Raw genomic sequence first — 22348 nt, 5'->3', positions numbered from 1 at the left:
GGAGAGAACCAGATGATGGAAAAATGCTCTCCTGCCCTTTTTCTCTCTTACTCTCTCTCATTGCTTTTCAAGCAAATGATAATACAAAAAACATTTACTTTATTTAAGTAAAAGCTTAAAAGAAATAACAGGCAGAAATAATCTGCAGACATCCATACTTCATGAATCCAACACTTGTGCATGTATGCAAAAGAAATCAAAACATATGTCCATTCAAACACTTGCACATGAATCTTTACCACAGCACTATTACTAACAGTCGAAATTTGGAGGCAACTCAAATGTCTATGAATGAATGCTGAATGGCTAAAAAATCTATCCATGCAACATAATATTATTCAGGAATAAAGAGAACGAAATACTGACACATGTTACAACATGAAGAATGCTGAGAGCATTATTTAGGGATCTATAAAATGAGGCACTCAGAAAAGACATAGGTAGGATGATATTTAAATTAAATATCCAGAAATACAAAAGACAAAAAGTCAGAAGACAAAAGTAGAGCTGGTGAAGGGCATGACTAAAATGCTTCTGATAATTATACAACTTTGAGAAAAGTCTTGAAACCATTACATTGTACTTTTAAATGAGTGAATTTTAAGGTATACCTGATACCTTAGTAAGTCTATTAAAAATACAGGAAAAATTCTGTAAAAGGCCAGTTAATCCTTTAGACTTTGCCAGACACGTGTATTCTCATGTACCTATTTTTCTTTATTTCCATTTACAATTCTTTAAAAATGCGAAATCAGAAAGAGGTCATGGGCCTGATCTGTGCAGTTGGCAGTAGTTTACTCAGCCCTGTTCTAGGAAGAAGATGTAATTCCTTGAAAAATTACAATCATAAGCATTTTATGTTTTTAAGCATTACTCATTCCCCCTTAACTCATACACAGGGGGATCAGGATAATGTGTGTGTGTGTGGCTTATCTGTATTCCTTCATCATCTACTTACTTGGAAATACCCCAATTTATAAGAGTTTAAGAGAACAGTCGGCAGATGTAAATAACAGAATTTAAACAAATATTCTTTAGAGACAGGATCACAGTTTAATTCGTAAGGATCATACTTGAAAGGCAGAAGTACATCTTCAATTATCTAAGTAGACATACTTTCAAAAGTAAGGAAGATTATATAAGGGTTACGAGGTTAGAGAGTTCTTAGAAACAGAGATGTTCAAGAAAAAGAACACAGAACTAAAAAGAACAGTTAGAAACAAATAGGATGATTAAGGACTGTATTTCAGAGTTTTTGAAATTTCACTAAGAATTTTTGATCTCTAATCATTGAGAAACCAAACTTAACAACATCAGGACTACCAACTGAAAAGGAAAAACTTCTTAGAACGTAAAAACACTATACAAAGACAAGATAATGTTATCATTTTAGAGCAAAACAAATGCCCCTGTTGGGAATTAAACTTACCTTTATTTGTTAAGAATTGTAAGTTTTTGGTTTTGCTATGAGCAGGTGGATTTTTTAAATCATCTTTTAAAATGGAAAGACTTCTTAAAAGAGGCCTCTTACTCATTAAGGACAAGCACTCTTTCTTCTTCATATATCTAGTGGAGTAGTTGCTGCTCAAAATGCTGTTTGTGTTGAACTCAATAAGGAAATGAAAGAAAGAGAAACAAAATGGCAGAATCTGGTGTGAATCTGTTCCAGATCCAAAACATAACAGGAAAGAAGAGATTAACAGGAGGAAACAAAGAGTAACAAGGATTTTTTAAAAATAGTTTATTTTTATTGGAAAGTTAGATATACAGAGAGTAGGGGAGACAGAGAAGAAGATCTTCGATCTGCTGATTGAGTCCCTAAGCGGCCACAACAGTTGGAAATGAGCTGACCCAAGGCCAGGACTCAGGAGTCTCTTTGGGGTCCTCCCATGTGGTCCGGATTATAACTAGCAGCCATTCAGGATCTCAGTGTGTGCAAAGCGAGGACTTCAGCCACTAGGTTACCGCGCCAAGCCCAAGTAACAAGGATTTTGTACCAACTGGAGAGAAGAGAAGCTGACAGGTATGAAAAATAAGTGAGTTTTCTTGAGTAGGTAGTAGAAACCAAGCAGAAGAGCTAGAAACATACAAAAATGCTGGAGGTTCGACTTGTAGAAAAATTTCTCAGAAAGAAGGATTGCAAAGAGCTAAAGACAAACAAATGATCTAGTGTACTGGAGACTGCAAGCACTGACAGCTCCTAAAGGGGATAAGGAAGCTCAGAAAGAAATTCAGTAAAGGTAAGGAAGTTTGTTTACTTGTTAAAGATTGAGTTAATGATAAGATATTTATGGATGTGCAACAAAGAAAGCAGAAGTGAGTAAGTGAAGAGAAACAAGTGAAGAAAGTAATTTCAGATGGCCATCAAAACTGGGGAAATAAACGAGTTCTTCCTTAGAAAGTGTATGAAAGGAAACAAAAGTACAGGAAACATTTCAATGCCTCATAGGTAATCACAGGGAGGCAGAGAAGATTAGATTAGGAAAGATTATTCCTAGGGATGAGACATTTTGGAAGAGTTCTTCAAGTTTCTTAACAGAGGACAAGCAAAATGTAACCTTTGCTCAGGAAGAAATTAGCCATTGCAAACTTCTGAAATCAAGGATTTCAAATGGACGAGTGGATTCTCTCAATAGAATCAAAAGAAGTGCATCAGGAAAGGCAAAAATACTGCATAGCACACTGAACTGCAGTCTTTTCTTTGAAGTTTGCAGATTACCTGTTCAGAAGTTACTGGAGTTTGTCTTCCTTCTTCTAGATCAAGTGAAATTGCCATCACTAAACATGTTTTCTGTGCAATCAGAATTACTTGATCAGAAGGACAAAACAGGGACAGCTGATAAGAAATAACCAGAACATCAATGAATAGTGAAGATTTTGTCAGGTGAACACAAACAATCAAAATGAAAATCAGCAACATCATCTCTGAATGAGAAAATTCAGCTGGTAAAGCACATGTCACCATAAAAATGACATTGACTGTAACACTGATTTACAGTTTTAATTCTATATTGCTTTGCATTGTCTGAAGCACCTTCCCAGAGATAAAAAAGCTTCATTTCTTCATAGTTTCCTATCTTTTGCAGTGATAAGAGCTCTCATCTGCCCCTGTATTTCTATCTAGTAATTTATTTCTTAGTTTACACTGTAATTTCTAAGTGATTTCCCCATGGTAAGCAGATTTACCCTTTGTATTGCATATAGCTGAAATTAATACATATATTGTCATGGCTGAAAAATACAGTGTCAAGCCTTGGCAGGCATTCAGTATAACCTCATTATTAAATCATGCCCTCTGATTTTAGAAAGAACTCCCAGTCTTGGACTGAAGTAAGACTCCAAGCTACTTGAATTCTTATGAACCAGCCCTACAAGTGCTATTATAAATGGCAAAACCAAAACTTATTTCACCTAATGAACAGAGCAATTATAACTTAACTTGCAAAGACAATTCCTTAAGTTCTCTAAAACTCTGTGTGATCACAATCATTATCATTGAATCGACAGCATTTTAAGACACCTAACTGCTTCCGGTCTCAGGCTAGGCTTAAATAATACTGGGTAACTGTGTTTATATACTCTGTGTTATATTCTCTCTAAAGTTTGTTCCAGCTTTAAAATTCCAGCATTTGATTGGCCTCAGCACATCAGACGGTGTATTTTTAAATGTGCATGAAGGATATTCTTTAGCTTCCATAACCTCTTCTATTCTTTCAACAACATATCACCTTAATATTGGCATTTCAAGTTCTACCTTGGAAACGACCAAGTATTTTTAAATAATTTGAAATCAAAAATCTCACAAGTACTACCACAAGAATCTGTTCCACAAAAAGTTGCAAAGAAGGCCTAAGCTGCTTATCTTCTTTTCAGACCCGGCTATCCCCAGCTATTTATTCAATATTCCTACAGACACATTGCTGTAACCCTTCCTAACATGTTGGGAATTGGCAACCACTTCAGAGTACTTCCCCCTCCCAAGGATACTTATATTTCAGTAAGTGAATCTGGGAGACTGAAATCCTTTCAACTGCAAAGGGAAAAAGTTTGTAATGGTAGAACTTCAGGTTGCAAGATGAATGCATGTGAGATTTAGTACGGGGAGAGTTACCTCAGATTCTCACAATATATTCAATGGGGACCAATCTCCTTAGATCACTTCTGTTTAGACATATATCACATGTTTCTAGATTAAAAGCCATTCCACTCTATACTTAACCCTTTACTACAGTGATAGTGGTCAGAGTCCTACACAAGCTTAGAAGAGACTTACCCTGTAAGAAAGCACGAATAATTCTCTCATTGTCACTGAGTCAAGATCAGTTTGCACAGCTAAATTCCAAGCTGAAAATAACATGAAATGATACACTTAGGAAAATCTAATATTTTGTCTCTATTACCTATTTCTTTAATATTAATATTAATATACTAATATAGGGTTTCATTAAAATATTAACCTTAGGTTTGTAGAGAAAATTTTTGCAGATGAATTTAGAGATTCCTATCACTTTTATTTTTAAATTGTAGGCCAAAGACCAACGGATCTACTGTTAAATATTTTTAGAATTGGGGACATATAATAAGAATTCTTAATGAGCACAAATCTACCTAACAAATGAGGATTACCCAAGATGCTCATCATTTGGAAATGGTTAAAGCAAGTTAAAATTCAGCAAACAATAGGTTGAAGAAAGTTGTTGGAAAGATTCACATCTTCTAAACATTAGTGGAAGAAACCATCACAGGCAGTATTCAGCATGATCTTTACAATGGAAAATCAAAATTAAATTCAGTAAAAGCAGGAAAATAGCTTTTCAAACATTCCAGAGATCAAAGTCACTAAAATTTCTATACTTCATTTTTTTTACTTAGTTTCTTCAGTTTCTTAATTTTTTAAAGATCATCTTGTTTTCTATGCTCTAGAGCTCTGTAAATTTCATAAAGCAGAAAAAGGTTCCTATAGAACTAGTCCATTTTGTGACAATGCTAATTGCTCTTCCATACTTATCACTGTAGTAACTGCCACCACAATTTTATTTTCTCATCAGTTTGAAAGAAAGAACGAGAGAGAGAGAGAGAGAGAAATATGAGACAGCAAGAGAGAGAGGACAGAGAGGTTTTTTTTTAATGTACTAATTCACTCCCTAGATGTCCATAATAGAGCTGGGCAGGAACAAAGCCAGGAGATAGAAATTCCATTTAGTCCAGCACATGGGTACCAGGAACCCAAGTACTTGAGTTGGGCCATCATCAGCTACCTCCCAGGAACATTAGGACGGAGGTAGACTGGGTGTAGGTATCTAGATTTTATACCAATATGGGATGCAGGCATTGCAAGCAGTGGCTTAACCCACTACATAATCCCAGGCCTGGTTTCCACAATTAAAAAAAAAATCTTTCTAACTGAAATAAAATGCAGGTAAAGTAACCCAAATAAAGCATCCAGCACCAAGTTCAAGTGAGATCTTGATTGTTACCAGAAAGTCAGAAGCTCCCCTCCTTTTCAGTCCAACCCGTCCTTCAAGAGTAACCACTCTCTTAACTTTCAACACTACAAATAAATTAGTTTTGTGTGTGTGTATATATATATACTCTTTTTTTTTACAATCTATGAGATTTCTTTCCACATTTATAGGAAAATGCACATTATAAAAAAACTGCATAGCGGTCTCAGCATATTTTTTGTGCCAACATAAATACATCTTTCAAATTCCATATTCCAGGAATGTTTTGAAGTATCCTCATATAAGTTGAAACATTCAAAACTCTAATGCGTGGCTCTCTGCTCAATATCATATTTAAGAGATTCATTCACATTGTTGCATATATGGTGAATCACATTTAGAGAAAAATCAGGCATTTTAGGTCAAGTTTAAGGATAAAATCTTACGGATCTTAAGTTATAATTTATCATTTTATTCTCAACCTCATTTCTATAAAAAAAGAAATAAAATGAAAACTCATTGAGTACCTACATTGTACATATAAAACTATTGATAACCACATGATGTATAACTGATTTTGTTTTTATAATGAAACTGAAGTTAAGCAAATTATCTCTGTATCAGAGTTACATGTGAAAGTCAAAACTGAAATTACATCCCTCTGATTTCAGCATCCCACTACATATCTCATAGTCAGAATTTTCCTTTACCTATTTTCCGAAACCAGTGAGCTTCATTGATTCTTGTATTCAAAGTTGAGATTCCATCACGAAAATACTGAGCAATCTTCACAAGTGCTGCATTAAACAGGAAAATTTGATATTGAGGTCTTTTACCTTATATTCCAGCAAAGTTGTTAATTCAATTTTAAATGCAGTCACACACGAGAATGAGTTTAGAGAGTTGTTTTTTTTTGTGTGTGTGTGTATGTGTGTGTGGGCTCAATCAAAGGTAATTAAATGACAAAAAGCATTACCAAGCTCCAAGAAACTTAATCAAACTTCCAGGAACAAATAAGTCTTTGGGAAGATTCACAATTTTAATTAGTGCAATCATTGACCACCTGAGTTAGAAAGGTATGATTTACATGTACGGAAATAAAGAATAGGAACAATCAGTAAAAGGACAGAGTAGAGATTAAAAATTGGAAGAGTATCAAGAGGCTGGGATAATATGAACTAACCTTCTACAGCAAGTGCATTACAGAACCAGAATGTGCCATCATCACCAGAAATGATTTTTCGTATACCTTACTTTCTCAGAATTAAAAATCCCAACCAGTAAAGTTTTCTCTTTTGAAAAGTTTTGGCTTTTAAACTGCTTTACTATGTTGAACACTCCACTGATATGTATTTGAGGTATAAAATCAAAGTACCGCAATAAATATAACAGTTTCTATGTCAGGGACTTTTGATGTACTTTAGATTCAAGAAAAAAAGGCACATGGGCAGTAGAAATGGGAAGATGTGTTAGCAGAAAAGACATCCTGTGAAGAAGAAATTTATGTGGCTAGGAAATTGACTTGGAAGAAGAGATAGGGAGGAATTATTAGCAGAGGAAATGACACAAACTTGGGCAGACAGAAGGGCAGAATAATCTGAATTTACTTCAGAAGGCATGAAAAACCAGCAGCGTTCAGGGCATTTTTCTTTGTCTTTGATTTTTTTTTCACCTGTTGGTTAGGATTTAGTGGCAATTAGAAAAGTAGAAAGGAAGGATGGATAGATGGAAGGAAAGAAAATACAGATTGAAACAGAGACAGTGGAAATAGTGTTTTGGAGATGAATGTTCGTGACGACAATCTTTGTTTGTGGATGATGACACCAGACTCCTGTGGCAAACATTAATAAGGAGCATGAGGCTTGAAGCTTAATTCAAGCATAAGGTTGAAATCAATGGGCTCAATGTGCTTGCAGAATTCAATAGAGGACAGAGGCAATGAGAAGAATGAAAAATAACCAAGGACATATTTACCTCTATTCAGGCAAGCCAAAAGTCTATCCATTTCCTTCTTTCTAAAAAATAAAGAAAAGAGTTTTCCAATTGTTTCAGTGCTTTATTAAAGAAAATAACTATAAAGAGACACTAGGTTTGTCTGAGAGCTAGGCTAATAAACCGAAGATTAGGAAGTTTGTTGTTCAACGTCCCAATCTATCATTTTAACACTGTTTCCCCTCCATAGGATACAGTTATTCATCCCCAGTGCCCTCACATGCTTCTGTATCTACTCCTGCTTTTAGCAAAATATTTCAATGATTAAAAAGGCTTTACATTGTAGAATCACAGAATTTGGGAAGAAGGTGGTAACCCCAGTAATTCTTTTTTAAACACTGGGGATTAGAACCCTTGTTTAAAATAAAATTGTATAAATTTGTAAAATTGTATAAAATTGTAAGAAGAAATATATGGAGAAATACTGAAGGAAGCCAAAGGAGGAGAAAAAAATACTTTGCCAACAGAGGAAAAAAGAAACTAGACAAACAAGAAGAAAGTAGAATGGACTATGTAAAATATTTAGAGGAAAAAAATCCACCAATCATGAATTTGGTTCCATGAAAATTTCCCCTTCAAAAGTGAAGGAGAAGAAAAATTTTGTCAGATAAATAAAAATAGAGACAGGAGTAAAAAAAAACGAAGAAGAATAAATCAAACAATGAACAGCCCATTGCTAAAATGACAGGACTAAATTACTACCTATTGATACTAAATGACTAATACTCATCAATCAAGCAGCATAGATTAGCAGACTGGATCAAACAACAACAACAACAAACAAACAAAGCCCCAAAAAACAAAGCCCATCTATCTGTTGCCTACAGGAGACACATCTCACCAACAAAGATAAGTGGAAACTGAAAAGGATAAAAAAAGATATTTCAGGCTAACGGAAAGGAAAAATCAGCTGGTGTAGCCATTCTTACACAACAGAGTTTTTGACATGGAAAAATATTAAAAGAGATGAAGAAGGACATCACAAAATGATCAAAGGATCTGTTCAGGAGGAAGAGATCAGTTTACTAATGTTTTCTTTTTCATCTCCAATTTCACTTGCTTTTTTAATAATGCTTTTTCTTTGCTAGTCAAAATTTGTTCTGCTCATCTGAAAAAAATGGCCCTTTGTTGTTGCAATTTGTACTTTTTCAGTTTCAGTTCCATTTATTTTTGTTGTGATTTTTATCATTTCTTGTTTCCTGTTCAATTTTTAAAATAAGTACTTGAGATGAATTATTAGATAATTTATTTGAGATATCTTGATTTTTGTAAGCACCTGGTGTTATAAATGCCCAGTTCAATACTGTTTTGCTACATCTCATGGATTTTGATATTTTTTGAATTTTCATTAAAAAAATGTTTCCTTTTTCATTTCTTCAGAGACACATTGCTTATTCAGTAGCATATTATTTAATTTCATGCTATAAATTTTGTATTTTTCTTCATGTTGCTGCTTTTGTTTTGTGGGTTTTCATTTAAGGGGATATATAGTAACTGTGTTATGGAGACTATCATATCCAGATGTGAGGATATTAAAAAAAAATAGAATATTCTGGACAATAAGATGCTGGACCCTATGCTTGGTCTATGTTTGCAATGAAAGAATCTTGACTGGATTTGAACTGTAATACTGCAACAAGGTGGAAGAATTCACCACGGGGGGAGAGTACAGGGAGGGGTTGGGGGAATCCCGGTGCCTATGAAACTGTGTCACATAATGCAATGTAATTAATAAAAAAGGTAAAAAAATAAAATAGAAGGAAAAAAGAAAAATATTATTTTATGATACAATTCCATAGTCTCTGGGATTTCCCTTATCCCCTCCCAAATTCGCTACCCCCGACTTATCTCCCCCATATTATTACAACAGTATAGTCTTCATAAGCAGTCTTAAGTCCATCAATCTGCTATTCAAGTGTGTCCTGACATTGCAGGTACAGACAATCCAGCATCCTATTGTCAAGATACATCCAACAGTCTCAAAGGGTGTCCTCCTTTGATTTGGAAATAGAGATGCATACTGTACCACATCTTCACATCTGGATATGCAAGTCTCTACTATGCTGTTGCTAGACATCCCCTTAAATGAAAAGCCATAAAACAAAATCAACAACAGGAATAAAGTTAAAAATTTACAACACCATGGAGTTAAATAACATGCTACAGAATGGCCAATGTATCAATGAAGAAATAAAACAGAATACAAAAAGACTTTCTTGGAGAAAATGGTGCTACTTTATGATGTGTAAACCAATGAAGAATTTAATAAAAGAAACTATTTTGAAGAAATAAGTACAACAAATAAGAGCAAAAATATCAAAACCCATGGATTGCAGCCAAAACAGTATTGAAACGGATATTGCTCTTAGATTTTGCATGAAGGCTGCCTTATATCAGAGAGACTATATGGTATTCCTCTGCCTAATTAAAAAATATATCTATATAATGATTACGTGGTATAGGGAAATTTGGGTGAACTCACTGCTTTCACATTTGCTTTTTCTTCTTCTTGTTTCTGGGGGAAAGGGAGAGACAAAGGGGGAAAACCCTCACAACTTTCCACACTTTCCAGTACTCAGGGATGAGGAACTGCCACCTCTTAACAACCCAGAGTCTCAATGTATGCATATTTTCAAGGGTTCTGTCCAAGTAGTTTGGATAGTTCTGAAATGCTGCCAATTTTCACCAACCCAAGGATGATGTCACCCTCCCAATGTCCATTGGCTCCACTCACTGACATTTTTTGCGGTCATCGTTTGAGGTAGTTGTCCAGCTTGTTCTGTTCTTTCTTCTGCTACAACACCAAATCAGCTGCCATATTCTCCTTTTATCACAGGGCCTGTGCCCATTGCTCCTACTTTTTCATTAAGTAGGACATGGTATATCAGAGAGAATATATGGCATTTGTCCTTTTCTGTTTGGCTTATTTCCCATAATGGCCTCTAGTTGGGAACATTTGTTGCAAATGGTATAATTTCATTCTTTTTAATGGCTAAATTGTATTCCACAGAATAGATGTACCACAGTGTCTTTAACCACTCCTCTTTGGACAGGCATCTGTGTTTCCATCTCTTGGCTATTATAGACTGTGCTGTTGTGAATATAGGATTACACATCCCTTTCTCATATGCAGTTTTCATTTTCTTTGGATATATTGCCAAAAGTGGGCAGCTGGGTCATATGACAGGTTTATTTGGAGTACTCTAAGCACTCTCCATACTGATTTCCATAGTGGTTGTACTAGCCTACACTCCCACTAGCAGTGGAGGAGGATACCTTTCTCCCCACATCCATGCTAGCAGGTGTTATTAGTAGAGTTCTGAACGTTGGCCAACCTCACTGGAGTTGGGTGGAATCTCAATGTGGTCTTCATTTATATCTCCCTAATGGCTAGGGGTTCTGAGTACTTTTTCTTATGTCTATTAGCCATCTGAATTTGTTCTTTTAACAAATGTCTGTTCATTTCCTTTGCTTAATTTTTTAAAAGGAAAATTGGTGACCAAATTCCTCCATATTATGTTAAGTTTTTGCTATCTTATGTTACATGAACCTATCAGAAGCATTTCACTCCAAGCTGATAGAATCAGCAATATATGTATAATCCAGATTATACATCACATGAGAAAGAGATATACATATATTTGAATCCTTGGTTAAGAAAATCAGAAACAGATGCAATATTAATAATTAGATCATAGGTAGTACTACTGAGACTCAAGTGCCAAACACTCTAAGCAATTTTACATATATCACCTAATACTCTGGTTACTCTTTAGACTACATAACTCATTGAGTCATAACAACAATCCCATGAGCTCTGTACTATTACCCTCATTCTACAAATGGTGTAAGTGATGCCCCCAAATTTTAAAAATTTGGTTGAGGTTACACATAAGTAGCAGAACCAGTACATGAATCTAGGAGGACTTGTCCCAAAACTTATTCTAATCTGACCTACTGCACTATCCATCTCTCAACTCAAGGCTTATATTGAAAACTAGTATATTTTAAAAATGCTTAATATTTCATTTCTGTTGAAATAACTTACTTAGCTTCAGGATCTGATAGTTCAGAGACATATGGAACAACAATACGAAACAAACACCTGTATAATAAATACATAAGGTGTATAAATAAAACAGAAAGTGATTCTTACACGTGAAAGCAAATACATTAAATCATTAACCTTGATTATTCTAGGAAACAGAACTGAGAAAAGAGAAGTAAAAGGGAGATTAATCTTATTTCGTTTAAGGATTTTTGTATTATTTTAATGGTTGCATTGGATGCACACTGATTTTATAATTTTGAGTATGGCATTTAATAAAAGAATTTAAAAACCAAAGTGTTGCTTATAACAGATTCTTAAATGGTTCCACAGATCACATAATCATCCCAAATCAAATGCTAGAACATCAAGTATGTTATACAAGTCTCCATCTTTCTCTATCAAAAAGTCTGTCACTGGTCTTGGGTCCTACACAAAGTATAGAATTATTCATCTAAGGGATCTGGTAGCATAACAACAAACTGACAAAATAATGTAGTTGGTAAAATTCCAAATCCCAAATATCTAGAGAAAATACCACGTGTCCTGAATGGATTTTAGATGACTTAAGGCAAGCAACCATCTCAAGACCTTGTCTGTTTTCTTACTGTAACTCCGATTCTCTTTGCAAGTGTGGCCTCACCAATACCAACTACCCTAGAACCCTTTGGGTCTTCATTTTTCACAGGAGCATTTGTTATAGTATAGGCACTGATCTCACCAGCATGATAAAAGTTTGTAACCTCAAAGTAAGATGAACAGATGAAATCCTTTCACTTCTATGGCTCTGAGTGACTTACTTTAAAGATGTAATTACTTGTTGTGGGTCTTCTGAATAGTGGGCCAAATATTCCAAAGCCTTTACTGCCACAAACTGTTGTCCATGCTAAAAGGAACAAATCACAATAAATTACATCTCAAAGTGACACATATAACATGTAATCTAAAATTCCTGCTCAGCTTGTATAAGAAAAAATATAAACATATTTTCTACTCTAAAAAGTGACCACAAGATGGTAGAATGAAGACACAACTTACTGACAAAAACAGAAGAAGTTCACATTAATCCCAGAAACCCCTACCTGCCCAACATAAACATAGCCTTATCATTGCCTTGAATCCACTAGAACTAATCCTAATATACTCTTTATCCCCATTTAGTCGCAACAATCAAAAGAACCAAAGCAAATCACATAACCCTCATGTTCAGCACTATAATCACCAAAGAGTTCTGTCCATTCTCTCTGACACTCCCCCAGTCCTTCCACAGTGCTTTCTGGAATGCAGTCCATTAGCAGAAAAATTTCTTCTACAAGCAACCTCTTCTTTGAAAGCTTTGTATACATCCTTGCTTTAATGGAAATGTAGGCTTCTGCTGAACACACTGCTGCCACTGAAGGTGGTGCTACAGTGGTTGGTTTTGGCCTCACTATCTCAATTCTAGGCCTTGAGATGGAGTAGGTGTCCTTGCTATTCATTACCATTTTAACAGTATCGTCCTTTTCTCTATCTTAGAATCTGCAAGTTTCAATTTCCTGCCATCAGACTATATTACTCATTATCCTTCATCGTCGCTGTGATCTACCAGTTCTCAGTTCATTTCTCATTGCTTGATAGTTCAACCTGCCCTCTCAGTTTTTTAAATTCTACTCTGTCAGTTACCTTAACTATTCATCCCTTGAGTCATTCTCCAGACTCTCATTACTAATCACTGCAATCCTGAACTCTAAGGACTAAGACTATGGTGAACTAGGTAAGGCAAGTGACACATCTAGTATGTGAAATTTAAAGAGGCACTCACTCCCAGATTGTACCAAATCAGCACTTGAATGACCCTAAGAGGCAGTGCCACTTTGTTTTCTGTTCTAGATTCTTTTCTCACACTCTGTGCCCCACTTCAGGCCACAGTTTCCCATGTTCCATTTTTGACCATGACTCTTAAACTTTCCAGCTAATAGAGCCTGACTCCAGTAATCTTTCTAGACAGTAAGAACTTCAAGTCATTGATGCTACATGGTTTTCACTGTCCCTCATCTCCTTAATGTTCTTCTCTGCATTCAGTTTCAATTCCACAGAAATTAATCATAACCATTCCCTTGTTCTTTAATCTTCCTTCCCCTCTTTACTGTGTTCCTCTGGCAAAACCCCAAGTCTGATTAAGTATGATTTTCTGCTGAGTCTTGTGCCAGCATGTCCTTATTTGAATGTGACTGAAAAAATCTGGGCCTCAATGCTACTGGAAAACATAGCACACTTCCCTAGTCATTCATTTTCCTGCTTTCCTGGATGATTAGCTTACATATTAGCCTGTCCTGACATCCCCTACTCCCATCTCCGACTTCTCTTCCGAAGTCATCACTTCAGAGTGAAATTGGGAGAAAGAAAGAAGCAGCAAAGAAATAGGAAAAGAGCTGCTGGGAATCTTGAAATTCTCTTCCTGACTGCTTCAGTTTTCAGATCCCAGAATATTTCCTTGTGTGGAGTTGGGGGGAGGAAAGGAGGAAAAGTGCTACAAACGGATTGAAAGATAGGGTAGCTCATTTTATTTTTTAAATTTTATTTATTTATTAATTATTATCATTTTATGATATAGTTCCATAGGCCCTGGGATTTTCCTACCCCCTCCCCAAGTTCCTTCCTCTCCACACTGAGTTCCCCTGTATCATTACTGCATTATAGTTCTTCTTAAACACACATCATTGTGGGCATGAACAATGGCAGAGAATCCACCATCCTAATGTTAAGACATAGTTAACAGTTTCATTGGGAGTCCACCTTTGATCTGGAAGTAGAGATGCATATTGCATTGTATCCTCATCTCTGGATATGATAGTCTCCATTACATAGTTACTGTATATCCCCTTAAATGAAAATCCACAAAACAAAATCAACAACAGGAAGAGAAGATGGAAATTAAAACTGCGATGAAGTTAACTAACATGCTACTGAATGACTGATGTGTCACTGAAGAAATGAAAAAAGAAGATCAAGAACCTTCTTGCAGAAAATGATGCTGCTGTATGATCTATGAGTCAGTGAAGAATTTAATAAGAACATGTTCTGATGAGATGAAAATTAAAAAAATAAAAATTCATGAGATAAAGTTTCCGTGGATCTTTGTTGATAAGATATGTCTCCTGTAGGCAACAAATAGAGGGGCTTTGTTTTTAATCCATTCTACTAATCTATGACGTTTGCTTGATGAGGTTAAGCCATGGGTTGTTCATTGATTTAGTCTTCTGTTATTTTACGGGGATGTTCTTCTCATTTGTCTTTGGATTTTGGTGGGTGCTATTCCTCTTCTCTGTCAAGAGAACATCTTGAAGTATCATTTGTAAGGTAGGTTTGAAAGAGGCATATTCTTTCATCTTTCCTTAACTGGAATATGTCGCTCCATTCTCTTCTGGCTTATAGAGTTTACTGTGAGAGGTCTCCTGTGAATTTAACTGGCATTCCTTCATATATCAAATGATTATTTTCAAATGCACATGTAGAGATCTTTTCCTAATGTTCAATTGAAGAGAACCTGATTATCATATGTCTTGGTGAAGATTGCTCTTGTCCAATGCTGTTGGGAGTTCTGTGCCCCTCCTGGATCTTGTTTCCCAATTATTTCTCCAGATTGGGGAAATTTTCCCTTATTGTTTCATTAAATAGATTTTTAAACCCAGTTTCTATTTCTGTACTTTCTGGGGGCTCCTATAACTCTTATATTTGACCTTGTAATTGTGTCTTTCAATTCTTTTTTTTAAAAGATTTATTTTTATTATTATTTTTTATTGGAAAGGCAGATATACAGAGAGGAGAGACAGAGAGGAAGATCTTCCGTCCGATGATTCACTCCCCAAGTGAGCACAACGGCCAATGCTATGCCGATCCGAAGCCAGGAGCCTCTTCCAGGTCTCCCACGCGGGTGCAGGGTCCCAAAGCTTTGGGCTGTCCTCAACTGCTTTCCTGGGCCACAGGCAGGGAACTGGAAGGGAAGCGGGGCTGCTGGGATAGAACCGGCGCCCATATGGGATCCCGGGCATGCAAGGCGAGGACCTTAACCACTTGCGCCACTGCGCCGGGCCCGTCTTTCAATTCTTGAGTGCTTTTTTTGTAGATTTACCTAGCTCTGCTTCCAGCTTCAAGTTTGTTTCTCCCTGGTGACAGAAAATATCTTCTAATTTTGAGATTTTTTCTTTTGCCTCCTTCATTCTATTTTGGAGACTCTCCTCTGTACTTCTAATTTGGTCCACTGCATTGTTCAGTTTTGATATATCAGCTTTCATTTGATTCATTTCCTGTGTGACATATTCCTTAAATTCCTGGAACTCCTGTATTATGTGTTTCTTGCTGTTGATAAGAAGCTTTATAACAATTGTTTTGAATTCTGTATGCCCCATTTTCTCGATGTCTTCCTCAGTGAACTCTGAGGTTGGTGAAGGGTTTTGCTCCTTTGCAGGGGAGTCTTCAGTGGTGCTGATCTTGCTGGAACCTGTTGGCCCTTAGGTCTGAGGGCCACATGGACCTATTTTGACCGGTACAATGCCAAAGTCAGTATTATTTTCCTTGTGGGACCAGTGCAATGCACTGAGCTCAGTGAGTTTGCTCCAAGTTCAGTGCATGTGCAGCTCACTGTTGTCCCCTGCAGTCCTAAAGCTACTGCCACAATGTACAAAATGGTGCCTGATGTGCCACTATTAGAGCTCTTGATCTGCTGGCTGTCAGGTCTCAGGGCTACCCAGACCTGTCTTGGGTGGAACCTATAGGATGCCATGTTGTTGCAGTTCACTGAGTCAGAAATGAGTTCACTCCCATCTCAGTGCATGTGCAGTCCTGTCCCATAGTATTTTTGTCACCCTATGCAAAATGGTGCCTGATTTGGCTCTAGGGGGAGGACTGGTCTGTGAAATCCACCCTGTTCCTGCACTGTCTGCCTGGGACCTGTCACTCTGTCTCTGCTTCTGGTCAAATCAAACAGACCAGCAGGACGGACAGATCTTTGTTGGGTTTACCTACTGAGCTCCCTCTGAATGTCCCTTCCCACCTGTTGCTGGTGGATATCCAGCTGCTGGTGCAGTTCAGATCGCCGTTAGCTGAGTGGCGCTGGGATATCGGTCACTGCAGCACCATACTGTTTTGTCTGCTGCTTTCCCATGTCTGTCAGTCTTCCCCTTTGCTATTATTCTGTCCCCTTCTATTTCCTAGAATAAGTCCTCTAGGCTTCACATTGGCTAATGTTTCTCTGTTAAAATATGTCCTTACCCTATTCCACCATCTTGACTCTCCAAGGTAGCTCATTTTAAGAGAAGTGAAAGTAATGGTTTACCTGCTTAACAAGGCATTCCCACCAGCCTTGCTTAGACTCTTATCAGTTTAACAAAGGATTATTACCATGGGTTCTCATCCTGTCATGGTTCTTTATTTTTCCCCATTCAATTCCTCACGCACAGCCAAAATTCTTTTCCTAAAGAACAACTTTTACATAGACCGTCATTTATTAACAGATATTCATGATATGGCCACATCTCTTCTTTCACTCCTACCCTGTATCATAAGCTTTTAATGTAAGCCACAAGATCTGAAATGGTAGAGACATTAGCCTTACAGCCTGCTAACCAAATACAGCATATCTCAAGCCAACTACAGTCCTTTTCCTAGGCCTTGTTTATATAATCCCATCTTTTTCAAGATGTTCTTAAATATCTTACATATCTAAGTACTACTCTTTTCAAAGCCCAACGAGGGGTTTCCCTAGGCTAGAGAGTTTCCAAATCAATTCCAGTGCTCAATTCTCTCTTCCTATTCTGAGAGTCATAGTGTTTAACATGTACATTGGTTATTTGCTCTTCATTCTTCATACTGTCTTACATGGCTAATGTATGGCTGATCTGTTCAAATAGACTTGTGACATTCTTGAGAGCATATTTCTAGTATCTAGCCCACTCTCTTGTTTGGATGATCTGCACTTTGTTCTTACTGAGTGAAACAATAGAATTCTTTTTAAAAAAATATTTATTTTTAATGATATAGTTATTTAGGTTCAAGGGTTTCCCCTTCTTGCCTCCCTCTTACCCCCTCTGCTATTTTCCCCTATATTGTAACAATAGTTTAGTTCCTCAAGAAGTTACATGTCCATCATTCTGCTTTTTAGGTAACAGAATTCTTAAAGGAAGGGTAATATTTTGCAGATGTAGATACAGGATGTGCTTTGTGCAAGGTGGGCAGGAGAAAGAAATGAGAAAATTCTGTATTGGGGAACCTAAAAGTAAACATGTTTTAAAAAGAATGTTTATCAATTTACATTTGCTACAGAATGCTGAAAACAGCAGTAGAAGAATCATGAGACTACTCTAAGAAGATAGTTCTCATACGAGAGAAAGTTCTCATTTCTCAGAAAATAAGCAAGCCCAAGCATTATGGTTTACAAATCACATTTTCATTTAATTTTTGTAACAATCCTGGAGCTGGTCATTATCTTTATTTTGCAAATGATGGGATTAAGATTCAGAGAAGGTAGACACTTATCAAGTGGTAGAGCCAATACTCAAACCCATTCCAAGAGCACCACAGCTACTACTATACTTTACCTAATTCTATATGCTACTAAAATTTTACAAGTAAAAACCAGGGGTGCTAGTATTTATTACACCTAAACTAACATTGTTTTCTGGCTGTTGCAGCCATGTGGGGAGTACATTGGTGGACAGAAAATTCTTCTGTCTTTCCTTTCCTCTGTAGATCTACCTATCCAATAAAAAAAAATCTTAAAAAAAATAATGCATGAGATGGAGGAGGATTAGCTGAGCTGAGGCAGAGAGGACACAATCCCCAAAAATAGGAGAAGTCAGGCTGATGGTACAGGGGCACCTGGAGACCCATGGCCACAGGGTAGCAGCAGTGATAGCAGAGCCATGCTGAAGTGAACAGATACTGAAGCTGCAATCAGAGATCAGCAACTGGGGCTTCACTAGTGATCAGAACTCTACTGGCAGCCAAGTATGGAAAGGAATTCAGGACGTGAAACCACCCATAGAACTGTGGGTCCTGCTGGCTTGTTTAATCTGACAATGAATAGAAGCAGAGAGACAGAGGCCAAGCAGTTGAATGTGGGAACTGGGTGGATTTCATAGCACAGACCCCACTAGTGCTGCATCAGGCACCACTTTAGGAAATGAGGGAAAGTTTTGGAAGGACAATAATCAATTGTGCACGTGCTAGGCCAGGGGAGAATTCACTCCCGGCTCAATGCATTGCACTGGTCTTACCACAACAAAAATAATGACTCAGCATCCCACAGGCTCCATCCAAAATAGATGGTTGCACCTAGACCTAATTGCTAGCAGGTTCTGCCAAGAGAAGGAATGGGAAAAAAAAATCTATAACGGACACCACTGACAACCCTGTGACCTAGGACAACTAGTGTCTCTCTAATCCCGGATATAGCTAGATTCAGGAGTGGGAGAAAGATTGAACAGGCAACACTGCGTCAGCAACATAGAATTACAAAGGTTGGCGATTGGTGAGCCAAGAGTGTAGCACTGGAGCCCAGGACTGAATCTCACTGGAAGGAGTGGCACAAGGGACAACAAAGAATTAGGAATCAGGCACTGAACAGATCAGTAAAATCGACTTATAACCCTGCAGATAACACAGCTTAAAAATCAGACCCAAGGAGAAGAATTTGCTAATTAAATTTACAATCACAAGGGCAAAAGAAAAGACACAGACATAATAAATAAGGTTATTGCTACCTCCTCTGCAATGGAGCAAAATCCTATTTCAACCTCAGAGTTAACTGAGGAAAACAAAGAGGAACTGTTGGATACATCTTATTTTTAAAAACCGTAATAAAGCTTGTTAACAATTAGAAGCACATACAGGAGCTTAAGGAATATGTTACAAAGGAAATAGCAATGTTGAAAGAAAATCATGCAGAATTCTGAGAAATGAAGCACATAATATAGTAAATTAAAAACTCAGTGGAAAGCCTAAATAATAGAATGAGTGAGGCAGAAGAAAGAATCAGAGGAATCAAGATGGCAGAATAGGGTAAGGACACGTTTAAATGTATGGAAAAACATTTAATCAGGATGAAGCAGAGAGGACTTATTCCAGAAAATAGGAAAGGACAGAACAACAGCAGGGGGTACCTGGAGACTCACAGACACAGAAAAGCAGCGGACACAATGGTGTGGTGTTGCAGTGACTGATACTCCAGTGCCATTCAGCGAACAGCAATCTGAATTCCACCAGTAGCCGGATCTCCACCAGCAACCAGGTGGGAAGGAACTTTCACTGGGAGCTTGGGAGGTAAATCCAGAAAAAGAACTGTTTGTCCTGCTGGTCTATTTGATTTAGCCAGGAGCAGAGACAGCACAGCAGATCCCAGATGGGCAGTGCGAGAATAGGGTGGATTTCACATCCCAGTCAGCCCCCTAGAGCCAAACTGGGTGCCATTTTGGGTAAGGAGGCAAAGGCAAGGGAAAGGACTGAGCATACGCTGAGCTGGGAGTGAACTCATTTCTGACTCAGTGAACTGCATAAACGTGGAATTCTACAGGTTCCACCCAAGACAGGTCTGGGTAGCCTTGAGACCTTATGGCCAGCAGATCAAGAACTCTAGTGGTGGTACGTCATGTGCCATTTTGTACACTGTGGCAATAGCTTTAGGACTGCAGGAGACAACAGTGAACTGCGCATGTGCTGAGTTCGTGAGAGCTCACTGAGTTCCGTGGATTGCACTGGTCCCACAGGAAAAATAATACCGACTTTGGCATTGTACGGGTCAAAATAGATCCGTGTGGCACCCAGACCTAACATCCAACAGGTTCCGACAAGATCAGCACCACCAACAACATAATTATATAGCATACCTGGTGTCTCTCTAATCCTGGGACCTGCTCCAACCAGAAGTGGGAGAAAGGTTGCAGAGACAACGGTGCAGCCTCAGCACAGTATCACAAGAGGTGGAGATTGGTGAGCCAGGAGCTAGGGCTGTGGAGACCACGGTGGAATCTAACATAAGAACCCAGACCTGGAACTTGCCCCAGGGCATGGCACGATTGGCTTCAAGCAAAGAGCTGTGTACCAACTGCAATAAGTAAAATCACATTGTAGACCTGTGGGTGACACAGCTTAGAAACCTGCACCAAGGAGAAGACTCTGCTAACCAGAAGCACAATGGTCAAGAGCAAAAGAAGAGACAGAGGCACAATGAATATTGCCAAAAACTCCCCTGCAAAGGACCAAAACCCTATGCCAACCTCAGAGTTAACTGAGGAAGACATCGAGAAAATGGGGGACACAGAATTCAGAAAACTCATTTTAAAGCTTCTGATCAACAATGAGAAGCACATACAAGAGTTCAAAGAATTTAAGGAAGCAATAAAGCAAATCAAGGGTGATATATCAGAAATTAAGAACACAGTAGAGCAAATTAAAACTGCAGTGGAGAGTCTCCAACATAGAATGAAGCAAGCAGAACAAAGAGTCTCAGAATTGGAAGATATTTCCTGTCATCAGGGGGAAGCAAACAAAAAAGCTGGAAGCAGAGCTAGGTGAAGCTATAAAAAAAGCACTTAAGAATTGAAAGACACTATTAAGAGGCCTAATATAAGAGTTATGGGAGTCCCAGAAGGTGCAGAAAGAGAAACTGGGTTTAAAAATCTATTTAATGAAATAATCAAGGAAAATTTCCCTAATCTGGAGAAAGAATTGGGGAACAAGATCCAGGAGGGGCACAGAACTCCCAAAAGGCTTGATCAAAAGCCATCTTCACCAAGACACATGGTCATCAAGCTCTCTTCAATTGAACATAAGGAAAAGATCCTTAAATGTGCACTTGAAAAAAATCAATTGACATATAAAGGACTGCCAATTAAACTCACAGGAGCCTGAATACCAAAACCAGAAAGAGACACAACAGCAAAAGAGAGCTACAGACCAATCAGTAGGATCAACATAATCCAAATGTCCGTATTACCTAAAGTAATGTACAAATTCAATATAATCCCAAGCAAAAACCCAACACAATTCTTCTCAGAAATAGATGAGAGGAAAATTCATTTAGAAAAACAAGAGAATATGAATAGCCAAAGCAATCCTGAAAAATAAAAATAAAGCTGGAGGAATTACTATTCAAGACCTGAAGACATACTACAGAGCAGGGGTCATCAAAACAGTGTGGGACTGGTTCAGAAACAGACAAGAGAATCAATGGAATAGAATACAAGCCCCACACATGTAAAACAAACAAATCTTTGACAAGAATACTGAAAATAATCCAGAGAAAAAATCTGGTCTCTTCAATAAATGCCATTGGGACTATTGAATAGCTTCTACAGAGGTAAGAAGCAAGACTCACACTTTTCACTTTATACAAAAATCAGCTCCAAATGGATCAAGACCTAAATCTGTACTTAGAAGCCATCAAGCTACTAGTGAAAAACACAGGAAGCATTCTGTAAGATATAGGCCTCAGTAAAGACTTCTTTGGAAAGTCACCAAAAACACAAGCAGTCAAAGCCAAAACAAACCATTGGGACTACATCAAATTAAGAAGCTTCTGTACAGCAAAGGAAACAGTCAAAATTGAAGAAGCAACCAACAAAATGGGAGAAAACATTTGCACACTACATAACTGACAGGGGACTAATAACCAGGATCTACAAAGAACTTCAGAAACTCAATGATAGCCAAATGAACAAGCCTGTGAAGAAATGAGTGAAGGAAATGAACAGATACTTCTCAAAAGAAACTCAATTGGCTAAGAGGCATAAGAAAAAAAAAATCGCTCAGGCTCCCTAACAAACAGGGAAATACAAATAAAAACCACACTGAAGTCCACCTAACTCCAATGAGGTTGGCCAACATTCAG

At 37.5% G+C, this 22348-nt stretch overlaps 1 protein-coding gene across 1 annotated transcript in view; it reads right to left on the bottom strand.

The window, feature by feature from the left end:
* TEX11 (testis expressed 11) overlaps positions 1-22348 on the bottom strand; it is a 197936-nt gene that overhangs the window by 55689 nt on the left and 119899 nt on the right. The window contains exons 17-22 of the mRNA XM_041003384.1: positions 12285-12370; positions 11485-11541; positions 7419-7459; positions 6155-6241; positions 4274-4344; positions 2720-2836 (exon numbers count right to left, since the gene is read on the bottom strand). Of these exons, the coding sequence (XP_040859318.1) occupies positions 2720-2836; positions 4274-4344; positions 6155-6241; positions 7419-7459; positions 11485-11541; positions 12285-12370 (459 nt within the window). The remainder of the gene's footprint in view (positions 1-2719; positions 2837-4273; positions 4345-6154; positions 6242-7418; positions 7460-11484; positions 11542-12284; positions 12371-22348) is intronic.

Source organism: Ochotona curzoniae, unplaced genomic scaffold (assembly GCF_017591425.1).
Source record: "Ochotona curzoniae isolate NIBS_2020 unplaced genomic scaffold, NIBS_Ocur_1.0 contig_1274, whole genome shotgun sequence".
Classification (NCBI taxonomy): Eukaryota; Metazoa; Chordata; class Mammalia; order Lagomorpha; family Ochotonidae; genus Ochotona; species Ochotona curzoniae.
Note: the sequence above shows the minus strand (reverse complement) of the source record. Positions and strands in the feature narration are given on the sequence as shown.